Source organism: Oryzias melastigma, linkage group LG12 (genome assembly GCF_002922805.2).
Source record: "Oryzias melastigma strain HK-1 linkage group LG12, ASM292280v2, whole genome shotgun sequence".
NCBI lineage: Eukaryota > Metazoa > Chordata > Actinopteri > Beloniformes > Adrianichthyidae > Oryzias > Oryzias melastigma.
The window spans coordinates 17,405,139-17,430,244 of NC_050523.1; the positions used below are offsets into that span (position 1 = coordinate 17,405,139).

A 25,106-nucleotide genomic window follows, 5' to 3' on the forward strand; every position below is an offset into this window, starting at 1 on the left:
AGGGAAGCAGGATTGGCTCTCTGTTTTCTTTGCTTGTAGAGACATAGAGGTACAAACATTGAAGCATTTTAAGCTTGTCAATTGGCATGTGTGATGTGTTTTTGTTGTTTTAGCTGCTGCTAGAGTTAAACCAGTCCCCGGCCTTCTTCCTGCCCCGTGCTGTCTGCCTTGTCCTAGCCAGGTGGTTCCTGTCCTCTACTATACCTTGTGTTGTTCTTGTGGCTGTTGGCACGCTTTCAAAGAGCTGCATCTTTTTACTGTTCGATACTTGATGTTCCAGTGTTTTTTTGTCAGAAGAGATAAAACCTTCAGTGAATATTTTGTTGATTTGTTTTGGTTCTATGCAAATCTTACGATTAATCCTATCAGACTATTCCTTTATTCTGGTCTTTTTATTGGTTGTTTTGTTTCCTTTTGATGAATTTAACTTTTTTTTTGTTAGTTTGTTCAAAATGTAGATCTGAAAAATGGAGACCCTAAGAAAACACAAGTAGAAAGAATGTAGATGTGTCTAATCCAGAGCCCTGAGGGACAACATTAAGAGATTTCACATTTATTTATTGCCCTCAAAGTTTGTTTTTTTTAACCTTTGAAATCAAATTGCTCTACCATTTCATAATCTGTTGGGGTAACAGGGATGCTGGAGCCTATTCCAGCCCAACATTCATACCTAGGAACAATTTAGAATCTTCAGTAAACCTATGAAACATGTTTTTGTACTGTTGGAGGAAGCCGGAGTGCCCAAACATGCACGAAGAGAACGGGCAAACTCCACACAAAAAGACCAAACGGGATTTGAACCATGACCATCTCACTTTGAGGTGAGCGCTAAGCACTACTCGATATGTTCTTCATGCTGGCATTTCACGTGATCTCTAAATTTGCTCAAACTAACTTGCCCAAGCTTTTCCCGAAAGCTGTCAAGCTCAAATAATATCATGTGCAGCACGTTTCAACACAACCCACAACATAAACAAAAGTAAACTGCATTGTACATGTAGCACATATTTAGTTCTATCCATCAGATGGTTGTTTTCTGTTCAGTGCTAGCATGCACCAATGACTGTGCGCAGACATGGACAAGTATGGCCTTGTTGGGTCCTATCGGGTTCTTGTGAAGCCATATTTCCACCTACATGGAGCGTTCTAGCCTTGAAGGCCTGTGCCAGTCACAGGACCCCATTTGAGTGTAATTCAAATAAATATGAATGCTCAAATTTACAATTGTAATGATGACCTTCATAAAAGTTTCCCTCTAGCAAGCTGTAACTAAATAAGTTCTTAAAACGTTTAAGGCAACTACGTGAAAACCTAAGAAATTTGAGACAAGTTGACAAAAAATGCAAAAGTAGATTTTTAAAACTGATCTCGGGAATATTTGAGTGATTTCAGTTTTTTTTACAGTGTATATATGTCATGGATGTTAATCAAGGCCTTCAACCATATTAATGAAGACAGACTGACCTAGTTAAGAACAAAGGTGTGGTTAGGGGTTGAATCTTTATAAACAGTCTGCTTGGTTTCAATGAGCATTGTCAATGACAAAGAACAGATCAACTGTTTTTCATAAAAACATGTCTAGTTTAAGTTCTTCATGTAAAACAAAAGAAATCATGCATTTGTTTTTTTATGAAAAACACTTCTAAGCTATGTTTTGGTTCATTAATAAACAGCAATGTCACATTTTATTTGAACAAACTAGACAATGTTCTTAGTGTCACCTGTTTGAGGCAAGAAAAAAATCAGCTTTAGACTCACAGGAGACATTTTTTCCCTCTTTTTATCTTGAAGAGACGCTTCTAAGGTTTCCAGGGAGTATACCTACTCGAAGTGACAGATTCTTTCTTTAGGAACAACAACATCAAGGGTCGCATGAAGAAGAGGCTTTGACTCTGCCAAGCACACAATCCAATTGTGTGGGAGAGAAGTTTGGAAAGGTGCCCTGAACAGGGCTCATATGCAGGGATGCAGGAAATAGTAATAATAGCTTCTCATACCTAGAAGCAGCACATAAACACCTACCATGGATTCTCTTCAACAGATTCTTTTGATTTTTCATTTTAAAATTGTAATAAAAAGTGATCAGAAGAAAAGGGGGGGATGCTGGTGTGATTTAAAAAAAAAGTGTTCCAAGGGAGGAGACAAGACTGTAATCCTCTCAGCGTGGGATCCAGGCTCATTAAAGCTCTCCCACCTCTCGGGGACCTGTCACCAGCTGAACTGGGACCTATTTGGGGTGGAACCTCTTCTTTTAAAAAACGGGGCTGTAGGGCCTATTATTCTAGGTCCTGGGAACTAAATGGCAACACAGCTCTGCACTCGACTGTGAGTTTGAATGAGCACAGATCCACAGATTTCTATCCGTACAGAAACCCATTATGCATACCCACTTATCCATTTGCAGGGTCACTAGCCTATCCTAGTTTACATTATAGGAGGCAGTAAAGCACTTTGCTGACGTCAGACTGCAGCCTTGCGTATAGCTTCTTTCATTAATGTGTCTCTGTCTGGAAACTTAATGAATAGGTAGATTAAGAGGTTTATGATTTAGACAAATACATTACAGGAATATAATTAAATTCAGTCTAAACAGTCTGTGTTTGGATTTCATCCACCTAAATGCATTTTACTTTTATCTGGTTAGTTTAACTTAAACATACCACCAAGTTTAGTTTTTTGATTTATAAACGAGCAAAAATGACACAAATTTAAAATATGTCATTTTCTGACATGATGCCACATTTGAATGATGACTTTAAAAAAGAAAATAATGACTGGGAAGAAGGCATTACTCCAAAAGTTGAATACAATGTACAGATTGCTTTGAAAATAGGTCAGTTTTTAAAATTAAGATTATGTGGAAAACTAAGACAAACAGCCTTCTAACATTGACGTAAACACTTTTCTGTGATTGCAGTTCCTTCCCAAATAATCAGAAATTGAGTCATTGTTTGGCAAAAATAAAACAAAATCCCTGGATCCATCTTCAGATATAAAATAAATAAATAAATAAAAAAGCCAAAAACTGCCTCCAAACCTCTCATTTCTCTTGAACACCAACACCGCCCCCTTGTGTTGACATCCGGCACATTCCTGTAGGAAATGATGGGAGGGTCTGCGGCTGGAGCTCCACCTTTGTCCCGCTCCCAGACCAACACTCACAGGTAAGTTCTTTATGAGCTGTAATCCAAAGCCAGCTGAGCAAGTTGAAGCTGTGTGCATGTTGACAGGAAGCGACATGCAGATTCCCCTCTGCACAGCACAGACGATGGACTACAGTGTCAAACATCCAGATGATGCCCTCCAGTAAATCCAGACTGGGTGTAAGGAGCCTGAGGAAGGATGGGAACTTTTCTGGCTGATTTGTTTCTACTCTTGCTGATTTCTACTGGACACATTTATGCAGGTAGGAGTCTACAGAAAGGTGAATTGTGCCACTGTGAACTGTTTTCGTACTTAACATTTAATCATTCTGATTTAAATGTGTCAGCATTCAGTAGCTGACTGTTTAATCCAGTTTTGTTTTGTGTTCTGGTGACATTTGGCAGAATGCTGGATTATATTTTGATTGTATTCAGAACATGATGATTAGATGGCACATCCTTCATCTAAATTGATCTGCAAATAACAGAATCCGATGTGTTTTTGTTTGAACAGAATCATTTCTGCAATTTGAGCGGATCAAAAATGGAGATCTTTTAACAAAAAAGTTAACCATGCAAACCATGCAATAACTCAATGAAAGGAACTCTGATTGTCTCTGTCACTCTTGCATGACGTGATGTGAAAGGCCTGCATCCCCATTCAAGGTGTCTGGAAGATTATTAATAATCCAGTGTCTGGATTAGACATACATTGGACACATGCACTGACAGTGAGTGAGCTTATAGGCTTTAAGCAGCGTGGCATGCTGGGCCAGCCTGCTGACCTGGTGTCTTTCATTTCAGACCTGCAACAACATTAGAACAAATGATCATTTCCTATGACTGCATGCTTTAACTGAACAGCAGAGAGGATTGTAAAAAGGGCAAGGAAAAACTTCAAGTACATTAAAAAATGTTTTGAATTTTTGGTTTATGAATAGTATTTATTTATTTTTTTTGATAAGCAAAAACATTTTATAGCTGTCTTTTTTTAATATGTGTATTCTGAAAAGTATATTACAAACTCTGGTTGAAAAAACTGATAAATTACATTTATTATCCAAATGCTTTTATTACCAACAGCTAAGATTTACATATTTTTCACATTAATAATCAATACCTCAAGATTTTGAAGGTTTTTTTTTGTTTTTGTTATGATTATTTTAAAGAGTGGTGTCAGATTTGCGTTATGAAAGACAAAGTGTCATCCTGTCAACAACACAAACATTTCTGTGACCTCCATTTGCTGCATGTGGTAGTTTCCATATATGGTTCCCCCTCTTTTGATTGAGTGGTCCATTACTGCTGTTTTCTAGGTCGAATCAATGAAAATGAAGACAGCTTTTCCGTGTATTATTGACAGTCATTTAAAGTAGATTAGCTTATTTGCTAAAGTGCTAACAGCATTGCTAAACTCTATAAGGTAAAGCTTTAAATTGTCTTTAATGTAGTTTTTCTTCTTGGCTGAATCAATTTGTAGATATTTAAGTACTTTAGTGATTTAAAAGCAAAGCCCAAGTTAAAACTTTTCAGCAAAAAAACAGAAAGCAACCTTATTAGCACAAACATTTATGCTAGGTGACAGAGCTAAAATTAAGATCATGGCAAAAACGCATTAATTCAAGTTATTCAATTGAATTTTAACTTTACCTTTTACAATAATACAATTATTGTGAAAACCTAAATTAAGTGTTTATTTTATACACTTAAAAGGTGAGTTTGCGTAATTTGGATCAATACAGAGGGCTAATTAGCATTAGAACCCTTCAATAGGAGCTCTCCCCAAAGCATTAGGAGTCATTAATTGAATTCAGTAAGTGCTATAAAGGATTTTAAGACCCTCATTAACAGGTCAAATGATTGGGGTTAATGGAACTGTGACCGGGTTTGGATCTGAGCCTTTCAACACGTATGTCTGCATATCTGTATCATTTTTCTGGTGCAGTTTCATTCTTTGGAGATGGCTACATTCACCTCCGCACGGTTGAGAAATCCATTCAGACGGTGATCCACGTGCGCTTTCGAACATCCAGTCAGATGGGACTGCTGTTTTTGGCAGCAGGACACAAAGACTTCTTGCTTTTGGAGCTGATCTCTGGCCGCCTGCAGGTAAACTCAAGTGTGCACATTGGTAGTAACAAAAATAATATATTTATATATATATATATATATATATATCAAGGTATTGCAATATTGAAAATCTTGAAAACAAGGGACAAAAAAGGCTTTGGGCTGTTTCTGTAGAAATATGTCAGCATTTATTATCCAAAGGAGGGGCCAAAGAAACAAGGGGGTGTTATATTGCTCACAGAGTGAGAAAAAATGTAAACCCCCTGGCACTGGCTTCCTTTCAGAACAAGTTCCTTCACGACCGAGTTTGAGAGAGAAAACCACAAGAGGGTTGAAAAAATATATAAATCACGACCGCATGGCTACAAATAAAAGCTTGTAGTTAGAAACTATTCTTTAATCTCAATTTAACAACTGCACTGCTTGTCTTTAATGTAGATACTTGATGAGATCTCTATCTCGCCAGTGTAATCTTATGTGCTGCCTGCATGTTTGTTGAGACAAAAATAGAAAGTTTCCCTCTGTCTTTCCCCTTAAAGGTACGACTGGACTTGGGTTCAGGTGAACGCTCACTCCGCTCAGCAAGAGGTCTTCACCTTAGCAATCTGGAATGGCACACGGTCCAGCTTAACCACACACAACATAACATCGTCCTGACCGTGGACCAACATTCTCCCTCAAATCTTCGCATGCCAGGACCAGATCTGGAACTTAATGTTGAAGGTTTCCTGGTTGGGGGGACAGCTGGGTTCAACCATTCATTCCTTGGTAACTCAAACGGGTTTAGGGGTTGCATGGACAAAGTTCTCTTCAATGACCATGATCTGCTCTTTAATCTTCAGCCTTATTCTGAGTACAAGAGTATCCATGAAGTATCAATAGGCTGTAGTCCACAGTTTTCTGCTACAGAAGAAGATCCTATTGGGTTTTCCAGCTCAAAGGCATTCATCTCTCTCCCGCCATGGGAAGTACTTCAAGAGGGGGTGTTTGAATGTGACCTGCACCCTTCTGCAAAAGCAGAAAGTGGCGTGGTTCTGTATAGCTCTGGCTATGAAGGAGGATTTGTAGCTATTGAAATCAGGCAAGGTCATCTGGTGACTTCAGTAGGAAATGGAAAGGGAAGCAAAACTGAGCTGCACTCTCTTACAAATGTCCACAGCAATCACACTTGGTATCCCATCCAGCTTCACCTGCTGCCCCACAGCATTCAGCTGAAGATAGACAAGGAGTTGGTTAAGGCCAGCCTGAGCCAGGAGCTCAAAGTCATTCCACTCAAAGGACCTCTCTTCCTAGGAGGCTTAAATGAAAAAGCTGTGGTAGAGGCAAAGGGTTCAGGGATGTCTTCTGTTGCATCTGGAGGATCCTCTTTCACCGGCTGCCTCCAAAACATTAAGGTAAACACCAAAAAAACCGGTCTACCCCAAGCCACGATCTCTAAAGATGTCACTGTGGGCTGCAAACAAAATCAAGCTCCAAGACTCGTGACACCCAAACCAACAAGTCCTCCAGAGTTGGACCTCACAACGCAGACAGTTTCAAACAAAAGGCGGCCAAACTTCTTGTGGCTTAGAAAACTGGAGCTTGCTGAAAGTGGCAGGGCCCCCCTGGAACCTAAACATATGAAGGTACAACTTATTTTTATCTGATGTCTTTCTTAAATTTTCTTGTATGATCTTAATTATATTTCTCTTTCTTGTTTGCATTTTTTCTGTAAGGTAAACCTGGACTTTCGAAAACTGGGGATCCATCCTTCTCAGTTAAAGTTCCGCATTGAGGAGCTGCCTGTGCATGGCCATCTCCAGATGGATGTAGGTCAGGACGGGATGCTAAATAAAGGGAAGCACAAGAATATAACAGTAGGAGGAGAGGAGAAAGATCAGACATTCAGCATGCTGGATCTATGGCAGGGACGGGTCACGTACATTCACCACGGTTCAGAGGAGCGCAATGACTCCTTCACGTTTTCAGTCTTTGCCAGTAATGACAAAGAGGTTCCTGGTTTTCTAAAAGGAAACGAACTCTACCTGTTTGACATCAGTATCAGTCCAGTTAACGATCCTCCTGTTCTGAACCTACCTGAGGGAAACATTTTTACCATCATAGACAAATCCAAACGACAGGTCAGTACAACAGGATGTCTGAATCATTAAATATTTGTTTTTGCAAAGAAAAATCTAATTAATGCATCTAATATGCCCACAGCTGACTACAGATTTGCTAAGAGTGATAGACCCTGACAGCAGTCCCGAGGAGCTGCTGTTTAGCTCCATGGGTAACCTTAACCCTGAGGCTGGCTACCTTGAGCACGAGGGCAACCCTGGCAGGTTGGTTTTGGTGCTTGAAAACATCCCTAATAAGTCTTGTAAAATGCAGTATGTAGCACATTTTTTTTATTTCAACAGTACAGGAAGTATAGTAATACATGGAATATTACAGTACAGGAGTCTTTTTTTTCTTTCAGGCCCATCAACTTGTTCTCTCTCAGTGATCTAGAGGAGGGTAAGATCAGTTTTGTTCACACAGGAGCTCTTGCCTCCAGGCTGGCTTTGAGGGTCAGTGATGGTCAGAGGGTGAGTAATCTACTGGTTTTTGCAATCAATCCTGAAGTTGAGTGTTTAGAAATTAACATAGTGAAAAATGCACTGACTAAACTGCTTTGATTAGGGCTCTCTGGTTTGTGCACAATATAGGGTGTTCGTAATTTTGTCGGGATGTTCAAATCCACAATTGTGCAATCCACAGTGCACTAGCAATTTCCCAGAAGTCTCTGCAAAAAAAGTGTGCATTAATGCTCACTAAATTGCCCATAATAGACCACAATGCATTGCCTTTGAAAGTCAGAAAGGTGGCAGAAATATGTTGCAGAAGGGAGATAATCTATTGATATACTTAAGCAAATGGGGGATGTAATTGTTTATTTTTGATTTTACCTCTTTTTCTTCCTTATATTTAACACTACAGGATTTTTTCTGTTTTTGCTCACACCGTGATACTTTTTTTGCTTACTGCAGGTGAGCAACACTGTAGTTTTGAGGGTTATGGCTGTGGAACTTGAACACAAACTGGTGAATAACACGGGAATCGAGCTGAACCAAGGGGAGGCTTGTATCATTACCAACCATCACCTTGCAGTACAAGTGAACGTGGCGGACAACACAGTGGACATCTGGTATGATGTCACTGAGCTGCCAGAATACGGTGAGATCCAGAGGTTACACTCCACTGGAGACTGGAAGTCCACAACGTCTTTTTCCCAAAGACTCCTCGACAAGGAGCGAATCCGATACCTCAGTACTTACAATGGCCTTCAGGCTCAAAACAACATCACAGACCACTTTAAGTGTAAAATTGTTATCAATTCACAGGCCAAAGGGGATGTTGTTTTCCCCATTGTGATCAACTGGATTCACTTAAAGGTGACACGAAGCAAGATGGAAGTCAATGGGGTTCAGACGGCTGTGTTGACTCCTGAGGACCTTCATGTGGTTTCTAAAGGCACTAAATTCAGTGAGAGTGAACTCTTCTTCAGGCTCCTGACTGTACCAAAGAAAGGACAACTCTTCCTCAATGGGAAACCTTTGCAAAGGAGCTCAACCTTCAGCCAGAAGAATATCACAGATGGCTTGGTTAAGTACGCACTTTTCAACAGGTTGCATGATGATTCAAGAGACACATTTGGCTTTCAAGTCTTTTCTGCGCATGCCGCCTCAATGATGCACGACTTCAGGATCAACATTAAAGCCGAGTCGTCTGCCATCACCGTTGTAAGTAAAGGCCTCTCGACCCTGGAAGGAGCAAGTAAAGTAATACCCAAAGATCTTCTATTTACTCACGCTGCAAACAATCGAGAAGTCCACTATACAATTACGACGACTCCCCGGCACGGCCAAATAAGGAAGATCAACCTTTCAAACTCAACTTCAATCAATGACAACATCGTCACCTTTACCAATCAGGATATCATTCAGGAAAGAATCATGTACGTCCACGACGACAGTGAGACAAAGCAGGATTCCTTCACGTTCCAAGTTGTGGTTTACAAACCACACAAGCATACAAACAAGGAGGACAGACACACAACAGAGCACACCTTTAACATCTCCATACAACTTGTTAATGATCAGAAACCCGTCAGGGTCATTGATAAAGTTTTCCATGTGGCTCGCGATGGCCAACGATTGGTGACACTGGAAGATCTTCGATATCACGACGCCGACACGGATTTCGATGACAGCTGGTTGGTGTACACAAGGCGAGGGATTCCCATGGGAGAGCTGGTGCTGGCTAGTGATCCCAACCACAAGCTCTATGAGTTCACACAGCGTGATCTTGAGCAGGTTAGTCCAGAGACGTCTCTCTTCTGGTCAACATCTTTCATTATTTACCTCTAAGTCAGGGGTGTCAGTCCTCGAGGGCCGGTGTCCTACATGTTTCCTACAACCTGCCATCGAAGCTCCTTATTGGTCAAACACACCTGATCCAGGTAATCAGCAGCAGATAAGGCAGGATTTTGGGAAAACCAGCAGGATGGCGGCCCTTGAGGCCTGACTTTGGACACCCCTGCTCTAAGGTATTGACAAAAATCATTGTGAAGAAGAAAAGGATGTTTCCAGGAATAATTAATCTAAAAATTTCCCAAGCCACAACAGACACAGCTATTTGAACATATCATTTAAACTTGAGGTATTTTGCGATTTCATTAGTTAAGACTAAACGCCTGTCCTGAGGAGATTTTAGACTTGAACCGGACTCCAGGACTTGAGCTCTAGTTCGTGTGAACATGTATCATTATCTATTTTTATTTGTAATTTTACACATCATAGCTGAAAAATTGTGTTTTTAATCATGATTTCTGCTCTTTGTGGTTAATTAAGGTAGTGTAAACACAACAAATAGACCAAATATGAGCCGTTTAAGTGCATCATGGTGATGAAAAGTTACCAAGAATTTGAAAGTTATTGATATGCCAGATTTTTTCAACCAGAAAATTTTATTATTTTCTTGAATTATATTATAATATGTTGAATTACACATTTTATGTCAAAATAATGAAATACGATGTTGTATAAATACATAAGTAGGTTTTAAGTTCCCACCCTGATCATCTTTTGATGTATTGTAAAAGCATTCCCAGTGGTCTATGATTAAATTGTTCTTAGCCAAAATTAAAAAAAAAGAAAATTATTTTTGTATGATATAATTTCTGCAGAGCAGAAGTTGTTCATCTGAAATTCACGTATGAGTTTTGAGTAAGACTTTTGGCATGGTAGTAACCCAACCCCCTCCCCATTGCTGAGAGTTTGTGGCTGGCCCAGCATATTTTCTACCTCACAAAATTTCATCAGAGCAGATCTAAAAACTATATAAATTATTTGTTAAAGTTATTTAGTCAATAGGTGATGTCCTATCGAAAATAAAAAGACTGAGATCTTAAAATAAATGGTAGCATACATGAGTTCGGCCTCAGCTGGAAAATAATGGTATTCCATATAATTCTGAACTAATAGAATGCTTTTGGCCTGTTTGCTTTATGAACCAGTTTTTTTTATAAATTCGTGCAGCAGAAATATTTCAAAAATAAAAATGTTTATCCCTTTTCTGATTCTGAAAACCTATGGTAAAGAGAAGCTTTTATTTTTTAGGACAAACTGTGTTAGTCATATTCCTAAGTTTTGTGCACATGTTTCTGTCTGCCAGAATATCTTTTTAGTTTTCACTTATTCAAAACTGGATAAAAGCTTGTAAAATAGCATTAAAATGAATCTATCACTAATTAAATGTTTTTTCCTTCATTTGTTTCAATGTCTTTCAGAAAAAGGTGTTGTTCATCCACAGCGGAGTGAGTTTTGGGCGTTTTGTACTTTTTGTTACGGATGGAAAGCATTATGTGTCAGCGCTAGTGGAGGTAAGTCAAAGATTTCAGCATCTTAGAAAGGCTTTCTCTGAATGCTTAAACATGCTGCTGGAAAATGAAGATTTTTGTGATCATTTTATGTTTTGCTGTTTTTTGATCACCTTTGTAAAGTCCACATGTACAGAAGACATGTCTAGGACTGTAGGATTATGTGCTTAAAAAAACTGGTCAATTAATAATAAAATTGTGGCAAATTCACATGTTTTATTTTAAAAATCTTGTTTTTGTTTTTTTTTGTTTGTTGGCTTTACTAGAGTTTCTTGCACATAATGTTCCTGTATTTTCTTGTGGTGGAACGAAAATAAAGATTTCCTTCCTTCTCTCCCAACGGTTTGTCTGACTGGTGCAGGTGATGGCTCAAGACCCCTACCTGCAGGTGGAGAACAACACAGGCCTCATGCTCCAGCGAGGAGGGATCACAGCTCTGACCTCAGCCAACCTCAGCGTCAGCAGCAACCTTGACATTCGAGACCCCCAGGAGGTGACCTTTGAGGTGTTTGTGCCCCCCAAACGTGGCGTCCTCTGCTTCAACGACGGACAGAAGGAAACCATCATCGGAACGGACGCCATCTCTGTTTTCACCCAGCGTGACCTGATGGCTGGACGGCTGGCGTATCACCACGGTGGAAGCCTGGAACTGTCGGATGGTTTTGAGGTGACGGCAAGAGCCAGGGAGAGGGTGACAGAAAAGAGGCCAGAGAGAGGGATGAGGGAGGTTCACCTGGATATTGGAGTGGCAATAAAAATTTACCTGGAGAGTCATCACCGACCGCCAACCGTCAAAAGGAACCACCCGGTGGTGGTGGCAGAGAAGCAGAATGTTTCTATAAACAAAGAACATCTTGAGGTTAGGCAAATCTCTTTTCTGCATTTTGTCTCCTACTTTTGATCACAACATTAGGATTGTTGAGAGGGTGTAGGAACTATCGTTTTTCTTGTGCATGTTAGTCATCAAAATGTATGTTTTGCCTCCAGGTGGTTCATGAAGACAGTCGGCCTGCAGAGATAGTCTTTACCATTCAAAGCCCCCCAAAGCTCGGCGTCCTCCGCAGACTAGCTCCCAAGGAAAAACTCAAGATTGCAAATGAAGATCGGCATCACCTCCATAAGGTACGGTCCATGTTCACCCAGCTTTAAGATAACTGAAGGATGTGGAGCATTGTTCTCTACTCCGATGACGAGCTGTTTTCACTGATTTTTTTCTTAAGGTTGTGGGTTTTAATTTCAATAGAAAAGTTCAGATTGTACAAACTTCAGTTCTGTATTGAAGAAAATTACAAGTAAAATAAAAACATACATCTTTGTTAATATTATTTTACAGCATTGAAAAATTCTTTCCTAATGTTTTCATTAAGAGACTTTCCCACAGATGCTTCTGGCATAGAAAACCATATTTTTATTAAATTTGCTTTAATTTATCACATCTGTTTTTTTTAGCTGTTTTTGTCATTTCAAGCTAAGCTAAAATAGAATATTGTAAAGGAAATTTAAAAAATGAGAACGTTGAAAAAAAATAGCTGATCTGGATCTAAATTTGTATTCTAGTCCTGTTTTAGCGTCCACAACCTGGACGTAGCTAAAAATATGAGTTTTTAGTCCAACTTCCTTTGAATTTGTAGAAACTCTTCACTATAAATCTGACAAATATGAAATAGGTGGAACACTAAGATAGATTTGCTCCAAAATTAGAATTTTAACATTAAAAATCGCTATTCAAGTAAAATTAAAGCTAAATGAGCATCGTTGCTCTGCCTCCACCCTCATAGTCCTCTTTTACCTGGCTTCACTGGGTGCTACATGCACCTTGTTCTCCCCTCTTCCACCTGGATCAGAACTGCACATGAAAAATTTATTTTAAAAAAAAAATTAAAAAAGTTCTTTTCAAAATAGCGGCTTTTCTTTTGGTTTTCCCTCCATAGCAACCATTTTATTTTTTGGTCGGCTGGGGGTGACAAACAGGTCTATGTATATTTTAGAAGAATCTGCAAAAGTAAACTTTTACATTTCTTTGGCAACAGAGTTTTTTGTTTACCATGCCTACAGTCATAATTGAGTTGTTTTGAACAGCTTGAGCCATAATTATATATTGTTACTATATTCTGTAAAAAAACAAATGTGTGAGCAATAGAGGAATGCCACTTTAGCTAGCTAGTTCAAAATCTTCAACTTTGAAATCCACCTTTTTTCCTAAATAGCTGCACAATGATCCCAGAAGAGTGGAGGCAATAGATCCAAATCCCTCGGAGGAGTTTAATTTTGTTGCTGGTGGGCCACTAAAAATGTTTCTTTTTTTTCCGAGGTCAAAGGTTGATGAAACTTTGTTTGTGGTTGTAGACTTAAGCTCACAGCACGTGTGGGAAATTTTGTGAAATTTGGGAAAAGTTTTCTTTTCCCATTTGTAGGAATATTTGAAAATCAACTAATTTTGCCCCTAATTTTACCACAAAACAACCATTAAGCCATAGGTCCTGAGGCCATACCATAATAATTTTAAAGCTTCATTTGGATATCCCCTTCACATGGAAAGTGGAATTTGACTTTCTTTCTAGGACTCCATAAAAGATTTTTGGTTCACTGACCCTTCTTTAGGGGGAGGGGTTCACAAAGCAAAAAAATCATTTTCACCAGGTACTCTGTGCATACACATTTTCAGGAGTTTTTGAGTTTGTGCTGCGGCAAAACTTTAATTCAAACGTGCAGTAAGAAAGAAGAATTCCAAAAACAATGCAGTCCTTGCAGTCAGGACTGTCACGGATCAGGAGGCAGACACCCAGATGCAGGGACCAAAACTAAGGTTCAGGTTGACAAAAGAGTCTTTAATAACAAAAAAATCACCTCAACAGAGGGAAAACTAAAGGAGCTGCAAAAACACAAAAACTAGAGAAGCTCAAGACCATAGGGGAAAGCATACAAGACAAACCAACACTAAGGGAAGAAAGCAGTCAACTTAAATAGGGAGCAGCTTAATCAGGTTGAGTGCAGACAGCTGTGTCACCAGCAGATTACAAGGAAGACCCACAGACTGCCTGCACAGAAAGAAGGTGAAACAAAATCAAACCAAACACACAGAACATAACAAGGACTCCAGGGTGACATAAAAATAAACATTAAAGAGTTAATTTAACCTTTTTAGAAAAAGAAAAAAGTAAAGGTGAAGTTGTTTGATGCACGTTTCATTTCTATAGTCTTACATTATTCCTGTTTTCTGTGTCATCTGTTCATGCAGGTTGTCCGAGAGCAGCCAACATCATCCTTTACCCAGGAGGATCTTAACCAGGGCTTGATCATCTACCACCAGCAGGTGGCAGGAGGCACCAACGACTCTGTCCTGTTGGAGGCAACCAATGGGGTCACAAAGGTCGGTCCTATCAGTCTGGAGATTGACATCATTCCACTCCTTCTTCCCCTACAGGTAAAGACTGAACATTCATCAGCCCTGAAAGTATTAATGTGGCTAGACTTACCAGCTGGTTACTTTCTGTTTTTTCTTTTTCTTCAGGTGTCTGCCCTGACTCTGGATGAAGGGTCTTCTCTGCCTCTTACGCCCAGCGTCATCAAGGTTGCTAATCATCACTTTGCAGGAATGAACTTCCTGTACCAGGTCATCGTTCCCCCGAGGTTTGGACACTTGGAGCACAGCCGGATCCCGGGAATGCCCATCACTGCTTTTACCCAGACAGAGGTTTGATAGAGATTAGCAATCTACGCACAGCAACAAATAAATAAAGGAAGTGTGACAATTGTAGAAAATCCTAAATTAAAGATAGTAGTGATCAGGATTCATTTCTTGATCTTTTTTCTTTATAAATTAAATTGACCAAAGTTGTCAAAATGTTGTTTTTTTCATCTATCTTTTCATTTTAAACACACATCTTTATGTTGTTGTTGTTTTTTCATATAAAAAGGTTCTAATTTTAATGAATAAATGATGACCTTTCCTGTCATTTATATCAATGGAGCCAGAAAATGCTGGAATCTCTTCATCACCACCCATCTGATTCCAGGTGGAACAGGAGTACATCGCGTACGTTCATGATGGCAGCGAAACACTGACAGATAACTTCACCGTTGTGGCAAACCAGACAGAAACAAGAAAGCACAGCCTGCCGTGCACCGTGCACATCAACGTCACTCCAGTCAATGACGAAACTCCCGTTGTCGCCACAAACCGTGGGCTTAAGGTGAGAGTCGAGCCACAAAAAGCCTTCATGGGAATCTAAAGATATCTAGAGACATCTTTCTTTAGCTCCATCAATTCTAATGAGAGTGAATAAAATGTACAGTGTCATGTTCCACAGAAAATCACTTGGAGGTCAGTTAGCATAACCAGAATTCCTTCTGCAGGCAGATTTTCTATTTTTTTTGAGCAATTCAAGGATCTTACATTCAACTTTTGGTTTGAACTCTGATTTAATATTGGTTAGTTAGATTTACACATTTCTGGATGAGATGCACCACGAAGGGTAAAATGAATGGTGTATAAATATGTTTTTTATTTAATCACCGCTGACAGTAGCTACTACTACATTTTTTGCATTTTATATGAAATAGAATGTGTTTTATTTTGAAAGGAAGTCATGTGAACATCTGTCAAAAGTTATGAATCAGTTCATATTTTGAAAAGAAAACAGCTTTTTCTATTTATCTGTATAAAAATAGTAAATGTATATTTACCAGCAACAATAATATAAATATACATCAGTTTCTTCTTTTTCTAAAATGTGACATAAAACTTTGTGGCTTCTTGTAGTCGGTGAAAATTTGACCTGAATGATGAGTCATACAGCAGCCTTATCTGGTTGTTTAACCTTTGTGTTCTTCTTCTGTGGTTCCTCAGGTGTGGATGGGTTCAGTCACAGATATAACAGTGGATGACCTGAGTGCAGAAGACTCTGACACTCCGCCTGATGGCCTGGAGTTTGTGGTCACACCACCCAGCAATGGCTATTTGGCTTTGAAGAGTGCTCCATCCAGACACATTTTAAACTTCACCCAAAGTCACATCCAGAGCAGACAGCTGCTGTTCGTGCACAGCGGTGAGGACACGGCTAAATATAAGACCGCAGGTGGTCAGATCAGTCTGTTAAATGCTTCTCCTGTGGGCTTTTCCAGGAGCGTTATTGGGCGGTTTTCACTTCCAGGTGAATGACGGCTTGAACTTTGCCCATCGTCAGATCTTCAGCACCACTGCTTACTCGCTGGTCCTGACCCTGCAGAGTAACCAGCGGATGACAGTCTACCCAGGTACAGATATCTCTGTCAGCATCAATGCTGAGACGGGCTGTGACTGATTTATAGTTCTAAACAGAATTAGATACAAAAAAAAGCTTTGTAGAAACCGCTATAGCTGATGTAGTTGTTTCAGATTGTCAATAAAATGACAAAAAAGGAAAAATATTTTTGTGTAAAACTGTCAAATAAGATACATGTACAAGATGGCCTCATTACTTTCAGTCAAACTTTTTGATCCACTATAAAGAAAGTAAGTAAATAAATAACTTTATGATAATAAAGTCATAAAACTATGAGAAAAAAGTAATATTTTTTAAGGAAAAGGGCATGCTTTTTATAAAATAAAGTTTTGATTTCATGAAAATAAAGTCATACATTTACCTTAAAAAGTACAGCAGATTCAGTGGGATTCTTGAGGGGCAAGAGTGATGTCAGCTTAGTTAAATTAAATTACACCTATTTTGTTGAAACATTTTAAAAGGCAAATGTAATTTTTTTTTTCAAAAAGCTTGAATTTATTCTTGAAAAAATTCTAAAGCATAAATTGACAATTTTAATGAGAAATTATAAAAGAAATTCAATATTTTTCATGAAAACAATTGAACTTTTTCATAATGACATATTTTTTTTGAAAACTTTTATTACTTTATTCTCACAAAATTTAGGAATTTTTTTCTCAAAATATTCTGTATTTTTATATACAAGAATATATATTCGTAAAATGTAGAATTTTTTTTCCCTTCGATTTTATGACTTCATTCTTGAAAAATTTCGAGTTTTCTCTTAGTGTTTTAAACTTTATTAATGTAAAATTGAAACTTTTATCTCTTAATTTTACACCTTTATTATTGTAAAATCTTTACTTTTGTCACATTATTTTACGACTTTATGCAAAATGTTGACTTGTTTCTTTTAAATTTACAACTTTTACTTGTAAAATGTTGTATTTTTTTCTCATAATTTTGACTTTATTGTCAGATATTTTTTTAATTTTCTTATTTCATGATGACCCTAAACTGTTCTAGATTTGAAAAGTACAGCTTTTTTGTTTGCTTGTTTGTTAGTTTTTACTTTTTTTCCCAATTGAGACCCAAGTTACATTCAGCAAAATTTCAAAATGATGTAATGGTTCACTCTCTCACTGAAATGATAAATGTCCCATCTTTGTTTTACCTGAGTTGCTAAAAACATTTTCAAGAACAAGTTAAATATTTATCAAATAAAATCTATTTTATGTTAAAAATTGTTATTGGAGAACAGTTTTCTTTAGGGAATTTAAAGTTAATTTAACATTTTGTTTCATCATTATGGGTAGCAGCAATTAACAGCAACCAACATGAAAAATAAAAACCTAAAAATAATAAAATAAAAAAAATCAAGTGTGCAAAAAGGTTGCAGCCAAATTTGATCCACTGAGTTACTCAGGGTTTAGGGCTTGCTCTGAACATCAGAAACAGCTACTTGTCAGCATGGCAGGCTGCAAATGTATCTACTTGTTACAAATGTTCCTTCGGCTGTAAGGATTATTCACATATTTGGGATAGTTTGCTGTCCCCTTTCATTGGTCTCCTCTGTTCATCCTGCAGGTTCTGTGACACCAATTTCCAAGCAGGAGCTTCAGGTCGTGACCAACAATGTCAGCGACATCCGAAGAAACCAGTCCATCGTTTTTGCAGTAACCGCTCCTCCCAAACTCGGTCGCCTGGTGCAACGAATGCCTGATAACTCCACCAGAGCCATTCACACGTTCACTCAAAGCATGGTAGGAATGTGTTTGTTTTGCGTGCATCAGTGCAAAAGCATGATGAGTAGAAAAAAAGATAAGATTTGACTTTTCTCCTGCAAAGCGAAGCAATAAAAAAAGTTTAAAATAACTAATTATGTGCAGCTGTTTGTTGTCAAAAATATATATATTTTTAGAAAAAAAATCAGTTAAATGGAAAACTTCCAAAATTTCATAAAGATCAGATGTCCTTTTCTTCTACATATTTGATTTCTGACATTTATGATTGAGATTATGAAGATATTTTGCAAATGCAAACATGCATTTGGGCTAGTGAGAATGTCAGGTGGTGGTGTCAGCAGTGGGATTCTGGACAGAACCATGTTTCTGCTCTGACCTCATTAGATTGTTTTGTCATCCCAGGTCAATGACGGGGTCATCTTGTATGATCAGAACAGGCCAGAGTCAGTGGGCTGGTCGGCTACAGACTCTTTTTCTTTCACCGTCTCTTCTCCGCCTGCTTTCCTCCCGACGCACTCTTTCACCATTCTAATCTCCTACCAAGCCAATGAACATCATGACCATCTTCACAACAAAACCAGACTACTCAGCAACGCAGGTAACCTCTGTCTTCCAGCCGGGTCAGCACTTCGTACCCAATGAAGGAAGACTTCTTTACATGTTTTCTGTTTGGATCCGTCCCACAGGTGCTGTGGTGGCTGAAGGGGGGAGGGTGACCATTGACAGGTCCAAGCTGGACGCCTCAAATCTCCTAGGAAAAGTTCCGGTAACCCATCAGAAAGACCACCATGTCATGTATCGAGTCATTTCACTGCCTCGCCATGGAGTTCTGTCCATACGTGGACACAACCTCTCCAGGTTCATCTCCGTCTTCTTTATTTCTCACAAGAATAACTGAAATCCAGCAGGCTAATGTGTAGTAAAGTTTAAAAAAGTGAAATCTTTATGAAATCATCATGTAGTTCACAGAAGCCTCTATTGTTTTTTTTTCTTTCCCCAGGACTCAACCGGACTTCTCACAGGTTACCCTGAACAAGTTTGGCATCACATATGTCCACGACGACTCGGAGACAACCAGCGACAGTTTCACTTTCCGTGCCTGGGTGGCCCCCCTCGATTACTCCTCACTTTCCTCCTCCTCTATGTCTGCGTTCTCCTCTGATTCCTCCTCCACCAGCTCCTTCTCCTCCCTGTATTCCTCCTCGTCCCGGGACCCTGTTTCCCGTCAGCCCGGGCTCAAAGAGGGCATGGCAGTGACGGAGATGTTCAACATCACGGTGACGCCCGTCAACGACCACCCCCCGCTCATCCGGAGCAGAGCCCCCAGCATGAAAGTCGTTGTGGGGGAGAAAGTTGTTCTCGGACCCGACAACCTTCAGGTGATCATGTAAATGTAAACAAAATCAGGAAAATAAACCTGCAGTTTTATTATTAAACTAAATAATTAAAACAATTCCCTTTGTCTTGCTTCTGGAGGTGGAGGACCATGATACACCACCGGAAGAGCTGCACTACTTTGTGATCAGCAAGCCCAACAACGGTTACCTGACACTGGGAGAAAGACCAGAGCCAGTGAGCTCCTTCACGCAGTACGATGTCAATCGTGGGCGGCTTCATTTTATCCAGCAGGTGATTAGTAATTCTTATGCGTAGTTCGAAAATGTTTATATAGGTGGTAGCAATAAATTACTTTTTTTTTTATCTTTTTCCCTGAAATGTTAATTTCTCTGTATTGTTCAATAAGTTTGTAGACAGAGTGAAATCTATGAAAATGTGGGCAAAGTTAAGCCCTTGAAAAAGCAATATTGAGTTGAAGGGATAGATAAAAAATACTGTCTTAAAAAATCAGGCTGTTAATCATTTTAAGTGAGACTCCAACAAATGTAATTTGTTCTTCTTTTCAATATCCAAGTTGACCACCAGATGGCAGAAAATCATAGTCTATTTGTAAGTTTTACACATACAAGTCAAAGGTAAAGCCTTGGTCACATGTACCTCAATCGCACCAGGGGGCCAAAATCCAAAACACCAACAAGATTAGCACTTATTGAATGCAGAGAAACTAACATTTTAAAACGTGAAAAACTGCCATGAATAATAAAAGGCCAGGAATATTATTCCAGAATAAATCAACTTAAACCTTAAATAACTTTCAATATTTTACCCTCCATATATTTAAAATATATATTTGACAAATTTATACAAATTAGAAATAAGCACAAAATAACATCAGGTCATTAATAACAATAAAATAAAATGATCTGGAGAGCCAGATATAATTGCTGGATCTGGCCCCTGGGCCTTGACTTTGACACATGTTCTGTACAGGGTTGACCACACAGGTGAACATTTTCACTTTACAGCCTCACCAAGTAGTCTACAATCTTAAAATTTCCCCTGGCTGCTCCATACAGATTTGTCCATTTCTTGCCCACAGACACCCGTATTCACCCATGAGGGCAGATGTGACTAAAGCACTAGGTCTTGTGTTGGTCTAGTTGTGAATAACAATTTCATCTAGTTTGGTTCACAAACTTTTTAAATGACTTTTTTCTCATATATTTGTTCCCCCAATCTCTAAACTGTTTTAACTAATTTTCTATGTTTCTCCAATAGGGAGAGCCATCTACAGGTGTTTTCTATTTCAACGTAACAGATGGCCACCACCGCCCTCTCTACAAACTGTTTAGCTTGGAGGTGGTTAAACCCTCGGTTTCCATAGTTAACAACACAGGTTTGTCATTGGTTCAAGGCCGCACGGCTGTGATTCTGACAACCAATCAGCTGGCAGCTCAAACTAACAGCCAGAAACAGGCTAACATCTCCTACACGGTAACCAAACACCCTCGGCACGGGCGCATCGCCATTGACGACCAGGAGGTGACCACCTTTCGTCACGAAGACCTGCAGTTTGGACGAGTGGTCTATCACATGACAGATCTGAGCGAATCAGAGGACAGCTTCCAGATCTTAGTGTCAGCGTTCTCTCCTGGTGTTGATTATGAAAATGTACCAAATCAGACGGTGAATGTGACTGTGCGGCCTCTGATCTACCTGAGGGAGCCGGTCAAAGTTCCCAGTGGCATTGCAGTGAAACTGGGAAAAGCCATGATTGATGCTTCTGAGCTGGCCAGAATCAGTAGAGCCAACCCAGTTTTTGAGGTTCTGTCTCCACCGAAACATGGGAAACTAGTCAAGGTAATGTTTTTTTGTACATATTCACTTGTGAAATTTCATCCTGTGAGTCTTAACTTGCTGTTGACTCTCCTCTATGCAGATCACCTATGACCCCAACAGAGCATCAGAGGTGCTGAAGTCCTTCACCTTCAGAGATGTTGTTCAAGGTAGAGTTGCCATCGAGGAGACTCTCAGTGACGATGAAAATCAGTTCCATAGCAACGGCTCTATGCTCACGATAACTCAGCGGCGAGCACCGGCCACTCCCCTCAACGACTCCTTTGTCTTCCTGGTGAAGGCCGGAAATGTCCAACCGGCAAAAGGCGAGCTCCACTTCACCATCTTCCCCCACCACCAGATGCGTCACGGCCCAGGTGGATTCACCAAAGCGGATGGCAGAGGTCACAAACACACAACCACCAACGGTCAAAGACACAACAAGACAGCCACAAGAGTTGGGGAGGAGCGCACAGTGCAGGAGACGATAGAGGAGGTCTCACGTCCTCACATTTTGACTGATAAGGCCCAGAACAAAACCCAGCGCACGAGAAAGCCTCAGAACCGTCAGGGCAAACGCACACATACTCATGGGGGGAGGTCTGGAGGAGTAGCAGAGGGAGCAGGAGACGGGCACAATACTCCTCCACTGCCTCACCCCCCTCCGGTTCCAGAGATTCACGGTCCGGTGAATCCTCCAGATTCCGAGCTGATCCACGTGGAGATCCTTCCTCGTCCTGCCTCTGATCCGCTCCTGATCATATTACCGCTGCTCGCCTGCTTACTCCTCATTGTGATTCTCGTGGTTCTGATTCTGGTGTTCCGCCATCGCAAGGAGAAGCAGGCCCGGCAGCGGCTAATGCATGAACTTGCTGCGGTGGCGTTGCCATCAGAGGACAGTCCGTACATGGGCCGACCAGAGCGCAGCATGGCTATGCCCTCGGTGATGGTCACGCCACTGGGCTCAGCAAGCTGCCCGACCTCCCCGAGGGTATCCATGAGTCCCAGGAGAAGTCTGGCCCCCGGAATGACCTTCTGGGGACCATTTGAATCAGAGTTTTCAGGCATAGACAGGAATCTAAGAAGCTGTAACAGAAGAGAAAGACACACGGTAACTTGTGGTAGTGCAGTCCCTCTTTCCACTGCAGGGTTTAAGTTGTCTCCTAGATCTCAGTCCCCAACTTTAAAAGACAACCAGTACTGGGTTTAAGGGAAGTCATTCATGCATGAACTGTGCCTTAGATGTGTACAGTATTTGTGAAGGTTATAAAGAAGTAGTGAGTTTCCTTCCATTGAGCATGTGTGGTGTGACCTTGGGCACAATTCAAGGCGCCTTCACACCAGGGCTAATAGGTCTGGACCACAGTCCTTAGATAGTCCGTGCTGCTTTTTGAGCAGATGTAAAAGATTCTCTGATCTCTCACCAAGTCTGAAAGCAAGAATCTTGGTTTGGTTGCAAGTAAACCTCAGTTCATCTAGTTTATAGACCATTGATAGTGACAAACTATGAAGTTAGCAAGTCTAGCAAGAAAAAGAGGAACTGCCTTCAGTATTGTGCATTTCAATATAAATAAAACTAATTTCATGTTCAATAGAAGATAATAGAAGAAGCAGAACACCACAACGATGTGCAGATTGCACAATGATACGCACATGTCCACCCTCAACAGTGCAATGTGAAACCGTTGACTCATCATTTAAACTTACTTAGTCCTGTCCTGTTCAGTGTTACAAGGTTGCCAGAGACAAGTCAGGTATTGTTGGGTAAAGTTCTACAGTAATTTTTCTTTTTAGGAAAGTACAAGATGATTCACTATCCACCCATCCCTCCATTATAGAGTTGCTGGAGCCTATCCCAGCTACTGTTGAGCAAATGTGGAGTTCACTTTGGATAGTTTGCCAGTCCATTGCAAGGCCACACATAGATAGACAAGCATTGCTCACTGGTTAATTATAATATATAGATCAGTCCTGTACGGTGGTATATTGGTTACCCCTCACACTGAGAAGACCCTGGTTTAAATCCCAGCTAGGACCTTAAGTATGGAATTCTCCCCATCCATGCTTAGTACTCCAACTTCCTCCTACAGTCCAAAAACATGCTTCATTGGTTAGTTGAAGTGTAGGTAGGATAGGCTCCAGCAACCTTGGAAGTATGAAAGGGATTGGAAGACTAGTGACTTCTTTTTGAATTTGTTAATGGGCTGGGTAGAGGAAGCAAACCTTAGATGGAGCTTTATGGTGAAGCGTAGCTTAATGATTAAAGTCAGGTATTGGATGTTGCCCCTCACAACCTCGTTCCTGGCAGATATCTGTGTTTGTACAGTAAGCTTCCAGGTCCAAGCAGGCAAAGTGACACTCTCACAGAGCATGTTAACCAGTTTCTCTGCCTATTTTGCACTTTTACATGTTTCGTTTTTGCTCACTTGTTTCAGTTTGAGGCGTTGAGCTCCTGTTAGTGAAATATACTGTAAATATTTTACTGTGAATTGTAGTTGTAAAAAGCTTCCCAGCATCCTGGGGGATTTTAAACAACTCTGTAACCTTTACTTTTCTTCCTGTCCTTCCTTTAATGTTTATTTCTTCCTGAACCTGTGCATATGGATTATTTTAATAAAGAAAGTACATAAAAGAAATATTTGTTAATTTCATCCACAAAAGTCAACTTAAATCTTTACATTTATTTTTGCTCCACTTATTTTTTTTTCAGCTAATATTTGCTTTTAACAAGTACATTTGAAATTCTGAAAAAAGGATTTAAGCACTGTGGAAGTTTGCATGCTTTGTAAAAGCAGACCAGAAATAGTGGAAGTGTAAAATCTGAGTTAAAACAGAAATTCCTCCTCCTTGTGTATCAGCAGGTCTTCTTTAGATTTCCGATTAAACTACAATAAAGTTTGACTTTACTATTTTTTATAACCCTCAAAAAAATACAACTAAACTTTCCAGCTTGTGCAGACATGAGTGTCTTTTTATTTTACTTCAAATTAATTTAGATTTCAAGTTTATTTTTTGCCAAGATTCCTTAAAAAATTTTCTCTTTTGGAGAAAAATCAGAAAATTCTATTAACTGTTTCCTAAAACATTTAATCACAAACCATCAGCAGAGACTGAAAAGAAAGGTTGGATCTAAATAATAAATGACCTGAGGTTAGAGTAAAGGGATATGTGGTCTGTGAGCGGTGGTGTCATGTATCAGGGACATGGTGCAGCTACTTTCAATGGAAAACAGCAGAGGATGTGCTTCTCTTTCAGGAAAAAATCCCAACATCTAAAGGATTCACCAACTGAATAATAAACCTAAAGAAATTTTGATGGTGGCTGACATTTGAATTTCCTGCTATAAACGCAGATTTTTGTACGTCTCACATTTGACCCCTGGGGTTCACCCTGAGACATCAAGACGAAGGGATGAGACTGACACGGTCCACCTATGACGTGATATTCTCAGAAAGACTAAACCAACAACCTACTGCGTGACGGAAAATTCAAAATTGTTCCATCCCTTTTCTTAACCCGCTGTATCCTTTTGGGGGTTGCCAAAAGCTTAATCCAACTACTATTGTGTAAAAGCAGGAACAGGTCACCACACTGTCGCAGCCACACCTAGGGACAATTTAGAGTCAACAATTATCTGTTAAAATGTTTAATTAGAAACTCTAAGTGGTCTCTTTGTTTGCCAAATAAAATTTTAGTGATGCTTATGAGGTTATTTTACTCATAAAAATGCATAAAGCCAAAAAGGTTGAGGAAATCATCATCAGATGAGGAAAAACATGAGCAACTTATTTATGTCTCATAAAGTGCATTTAACACTTCAGGTCACTGT

The 25,106-nt window shown here is 39.7% G+C and overlaps 1 protein-coding gene across 1 annotated transcript; it reads left to right on the forward strand.

The window, feature by feature from the left end:
• Positions 1 to 2,265: 2,265 nt before the first annotated feature.
• Positions 2,266 to 24,036, forward strand: LOC112162960 (chondroitin sulfate proteoglycan 4). Its single transcript, XM_024298982.2, has 22 exons — positions 2,266 to 3,406; positions 5,089 to 5,252; positions 5,753 to 6,838; positions 6,929 to 7,333; positions 7,416 to 7,537; positions 7,675 to 7,783; positions 8,225 to 9,550; positions 11,026 to 11,118; positions 11,477 to 11,974; positions 12,103 to 12,237; positions 14,354 to 14,539; positions 14,627 to 14,809; positions 15,132 to 15,308; positions 15,965 to 16,163; positions 16,240 to 16,371; positions 17,946 to 18,121; positions 18,506 to 18,701; positions 18,790 to 18,961; positions 19,104 to 19,482; positions 19,580 to 19,732; positions 20,720 to 21,301; positions 21,381 to 24,036. The coding sequence occupies exons 1-22, from the start codon at positions 3,343 to 3,345 to the stop codon at positions 22,485 to 22,487; spliced, it is 7,644 nt and encodes a 2,547-aa protein (XP_024154750.1). The 5' UTR covers positions 2,266 to 3,342; the 3' UTR covers positions 22,488 to 24,036.
• The last annotated feature ends 1,070 nt before the right edge of the window (positions 24,037 to 25,106 follow it).

What these genes read in the sequence shown, in the direction of transcription:
- LOC112162960 (XM_024298982.2), top strand. Translation starts at nt 3,343, where the DNA reads ATGGGAACTTTTCTGGCTGATTTGTTTCTACTCTTGCTGATTTCTACT. An exon ending in TAAACAAAGAACATCTTGAG is followed by an intron (nt 11,975 to 12,102) that starts GTTAGGCAAATC and finishes TTTTGCCTCCAG; the next exon opens with GTGGTTCATGAAGACAGTCG. An exon ending in CGTGGACACAACCTCTCCAG is followed by an intron (nt 18,962 to 19,103) that starts GTTCATCTCCGT and finishes TTCTTTCCCCAG; the next exon opens with GACTCAACCGGACTTCTCAC.